Source organism: Eurosta solidaginis, chromosome 1 (assembly GCF_040869045.1).
Source record: "Eurosta solidaginis isolate ZX-2024a chromosome 1, ASM4086904v1, whole genome shotgun sequence".
Lineage (NCBI taxonomy): Eukaryota > Metazoa > Arthropoda > Insecta > Diptera > Tephritidae > Eurosta > Eurosta solidaginis.
Window position 1 is genome coordinate 9,825,818 of NC_090319.1, and position 3,543 is coordinate 9,829,360.

The 3,543-nt window shown below is 37.4% G+C and overlaps 2 protein-coding genes across 2 annotated transcripts; one reads left to right on the forward strand and one right to left on the reverse strand.

Moving 5' to 3' along the window:
• The first annotated feature begins 228 nt into the window (after positions 1–228).
• On the forward strand, positions 229–1,966 carry LOC137238866 (S-adenosylmethionine mitochondrial carrier protein homolog). Its single transcript, XM_067763891.1, has 4 exons — positions 229–475; positions 764–1,030; positions 1,089–1,507; positions 1,671–1,966. Exons 1-4 carry the CDS (start codon positions 416–418, stop codon positions 1,795–1,797), a joined length of 873 nt encoding a protein of 290 aa, XP_067619992.1. The 5' UTR covers positions 229–415; the 3' UTR covers positions 1,798–1,966.
• On the reverse strand, positions 1,853–2,991 carry LOC137238867 (uncharacterized). The gene is made up of 3 exons (XM_067763892.1): positions 2,642–2,991; positions 2,383–2,556; positions 1,853–2,315 (listed from the first exon to the last, which is right to left on the reverse strand). The coding sequence occupies exons 1-3, from the start codon at positions 2,858–2,860 to the stop codon at positions 2,277–2,279; spliced, it is 432 nt and encodes a 143-aa protein (XP_067619993.1). The 5' UTR covers positions 2,861–2,991; the 3' UTR covers positions 1,853–2,276.
• Between the last annotated feature and the right edge of the window lie 552 nt (positions 2,992–3,543).

Below are 3,543 nucleotides of genomic sequence, written 5' to 3' on the forward strand. Positions count from 1 at the left end.
TGAGTGCAATTCTCTGTGCTATAGAGCGTGTTACTGTGTTATGAGCATTTACCAGTTTGAGCGGCATTGCACAGTCAGCTGTGTGCCATCGAGTGTGCCACTGTGTTATAAATTAATCGATAAGTGTGCGTGCCGCACATTACTGAGTGTTAACACTATAACACAGCACAGTGCTGTGTTACTCAGCCTTATACCGTTATTAAAACCTATTTACGGGCAGTGTGGAAGGAATGAAAAATTACTACTTCTGTGTGCCCTGTATTGATAAGAAAACAGCTGGTAGGGCAACAGCTTTTCCTGTAAAATTTTATAAACAAAACAGCTTAAAAGTTGATAAGATTGCGAATTCATAAATATATTTATTAAATAAACCATATGTACGCTTTCAAAATAAGTTAACAAAGATTCGTAAATAATGCCAGTGGAGGACAGCAATGAAGTATACACACAATACTCCTTACTCCACTCACTTGTGGTAAATAGAATGCATACCAAAGATTCCCTGCAAAAATCGCGTGTACTCCATGCATGCATGTTTCTTGTTGGACCAAGCGAGTGCTCCAAATTCATACAAAAAATATGGTCCAATTAACATTGCGATGTCCTAGGACTGGACCACATACTCCAGCTCAGCATTACATCAGAATAATTCATGGAGTAATCCAGTATGATACAAGTGGACCACATGATCCAACGATTTTTGCAGGGATTGATACTTATCTTGACCTACACACTTATGGTCCCAATATTTGCGTACTTTTAGGCCGGTGGTGTAGCTGGTGTTGTTGTAGACATCGCGCTATTTCCGATCGATACTGTCAAAACGCGACTCCAAAGCGAATTGGGTTTCATACGTGCCGGCGGCTTCCGTGGTATTTATAAAGGTTTGGCACCTGCTGCTGCTGGAAGTGCACCAACTGCGGCGTTATTCTTTTTTAGCTACGAAAGTTTTAAAAGATATTTATGTATGACAACGGGTGTAACAAATTCTCCATATATACATATGGTATCAGCATCATGCGCTGAAGTTGTAAGTAATTGCAGTCTTATTTTCAAATAACTTCATGTAACATTTTCACATTTATTAGTTGGCTTGCCTTATACGCGTACCCGTTGAAATAGCAAAACAACGTTGTCAAACTCTTGGTAATACTCACAAAACTACAGCTATGCAAATACTTTGGCGTGCTTACAGGACAGAAGGCTTACGAAGTGGTCTTTATCGAGGCTTTGGTACGACTGTGATGCGGGAAATACCATTTAGTTTAATACAATTTCCACTTTGGGAATATTTTAAGTTGCACTGGACTGCTACAAGCGGTATGCAGTCTACACCCTTTACAGTTGCATTATGTGGAGCAGTTGCAGGTGGTATTGCCGCTGGTTTGACTACACCATTAGATGTAGCAAAAACGCGTATTATGCTTGCTGAACAAGGAACTGCAACGAAGAAATTAAATGCACGAAATGTACTTGCCTCCGTTTATAGGGAACGTGGATTGGCGGGGTAAGTAATATTATGTACCGAATTGGGGCTGTGTAGCAAATTTTCAAAGTATGCCTCTATAGTGCATAGTACGGTACTCACGGCATAAAAAATTGTGAATACCAAATACCGTAAGCAACTATAATATACCTTAATTATTAATTTTTAACTATCCTTTGATTAGGATCTTTGCTGGCTTCGCACCACGCGTTCTCTGGATTACTCTAGGTGGTGCATTCTTTTTTGGATTTTATGATCTTACCTCAAGGTTGTTAGGTGGTAATTTTGCAGCGGACAATACTAACCATTAACAAATAACACTGATAAGTAGTCCATGTTTGCATACTTATTTAGACACCAAAAATATTAGATGTTTGAGATAATCATTTTATTTATAATATATCTAGTAAATAGACTTTGGTTATTGCTATTATATTATCTTAGGATGAAGAGAAATATATATAAAATATTTATTTGAGATCCAATAACATCTTTAAAAAATGTATGCAGGTATTCACGCAGTGTAAGGAATCATTGTGAGAATTAGTCGAATAGTAAGCAGAGAACATATAACAATATAGCTTTACATCCCTCATAAAAAGAGCAACATCATATGCAAAAAGGTTATCGGCTTACTCGTTTTGTTTTGTTGGCCTTCCGACAGGATGCAGAGTTGATGTATGTATATTGGAATGATTTTTCGTCATCCCTTGTCAAATTTGTAGACAAACCGACTTCGGCGTTGCACATTTTCAGCGTCTTTTCGAGAACGCAAAAATGCTTGTACAATTTAAGTATAAAGTTCTTTACGTTGTGTGCTATCGTAACTCTAAGTAAACCGAAATTTAAACAGTGTTATTATTTAAGTTTGTTTTAATGGCTGTTATTGCACTTACGCTATCGATTTGCAGTTTACTTTTCAGCAAACATTCACTTGGATCATCGAAATCATAGCCATCGCCTTGCTCAAGTGGTGAATCGGAATCATCTTCAAATAAACATTTTCGGCCACTACTTCGGGGACAATAGTTCTTTCCAAGACGACGTCGATTCCTTCTTATTAAGAACACCTGTACAATGTAAAATAAAAATCAAAAAAATAGCTCAGCCACAGCGCAAGTAATTTCAAAAAGGTGCATTTTGCTATTCACTCACAAGTGCCGATAGTGCCATTATAAGCAATAGAGCAACAAATGGTATTAAAATAAAATGTCCGCTATTCTCAGGTTCAATATCCATCTCGGAAGTAATTTTTTCTGTGTTTGTACGTGTATCGAATGAGGTTGTAGATTGCAGCAATATAGAATTTGTAAGGTTTGTATGCTCCATTGAAGCATTCTCTGAAGTGGAAAGCACCGTGGTCGCGCCCAACATTTTTATCGTAGCCAGGCTTTCAGTTATTAAGTTTATAACAGTTTTTTTGAAAGTCCACAATTTTTTGCAGCTAAACTGCAGTTTTTTTTTTTTTGTTTACATAAATTCAATGAAATTCAATGACAGCACTATTTGTACTGAATGTACAAATCAGCGTTACATACATATAGGTAAAAACTTGAAAAATGTGGCAGCACGAAATTCGTTCAAGCAAATCGCTCCCATGGCGGAATGATACAAGGTGGCAGCATGGTGACGTACCTACAAACATAAATAAAAATTCCATGCACTTTGTTTTTGTAAATTCGATGGACAAATGTCAAAATCGTACTGCGCCGGAAGTTGATGCATCAAATCAAATAAAAAAAGTTTATAATCAACTGTCCCATGCTGCCACCTTGTATCGTTCCGCCATGATCGCTCCTATTGAACATTGTGGAAACGTACAAGTGCACTTGCTCATAATGGTCGGAAATCAGCTGATGGGCACTTTTTAAATATCACAATTCATAAAAACAAGATTGCGCATTGCGCATGTGAACAAAAGATCAGCTGCTTTTTATGGGCAATTTTTACGTAATTTTCCTTTAGCTCTTGTTTTTTTCTCTCTTTCATTCACTCAACCAGTCAAGTGTGACGTACATAGATGCGCAGAACGAAGTAATTTTGAACTCGTGAATGCG

What these genes read in the sequence shown, in the direction of transcription:
- LOC137238866 (XM_067763891.1), top strand. Translation starts at nt 416, where the DNA reads ATGCCAGTGGAGGACAGCAATGAAGTATACACACAATACTCCTTACTC. An exon ending in CCTTACTCCACTCACTTGTG is followed by an intron (nt 476 to 763) that starts GTAAATAGAATG and finishes GCGTACTTTTAG; the next exon opens with GCCGGTGGTGTAGCTGGTGT. An exon ending in AGGGAACGTGGATTGGCGGG is followed by an intron (nt 1,508 to 1,670) that starts GTAAGTAATATT and finishes TCCTTTGATTAG; the next exon opens with GATCTTTGCTGGCTTCGCAC.
- LOC137238867 (XM_067763892.1), bottom strand. Translation starts at nt 2,860, where the DNA reads ATGTTGGGCGCGACCACGGTGCTTTCCACTTCAGAGAATGCTTCAATG. An exon ending in TAATGGCACTATCGGCACTT is followed by an intron (nt 2,557 to 2,641) that starts GTGAGTGAATAG and finishes TACATTGTACAG; the next exon opens with GTGTTCTTAATAAGAAGGAA. An exon ending in GTAAACTGCAAATCGATAGC is followed by an intron (nt 2,316 to 2,382) that starts GTAAGTGCAATA and finishes CGGTTTACTTAG; the next exon opens with AGTTACGATAGCACACAACG.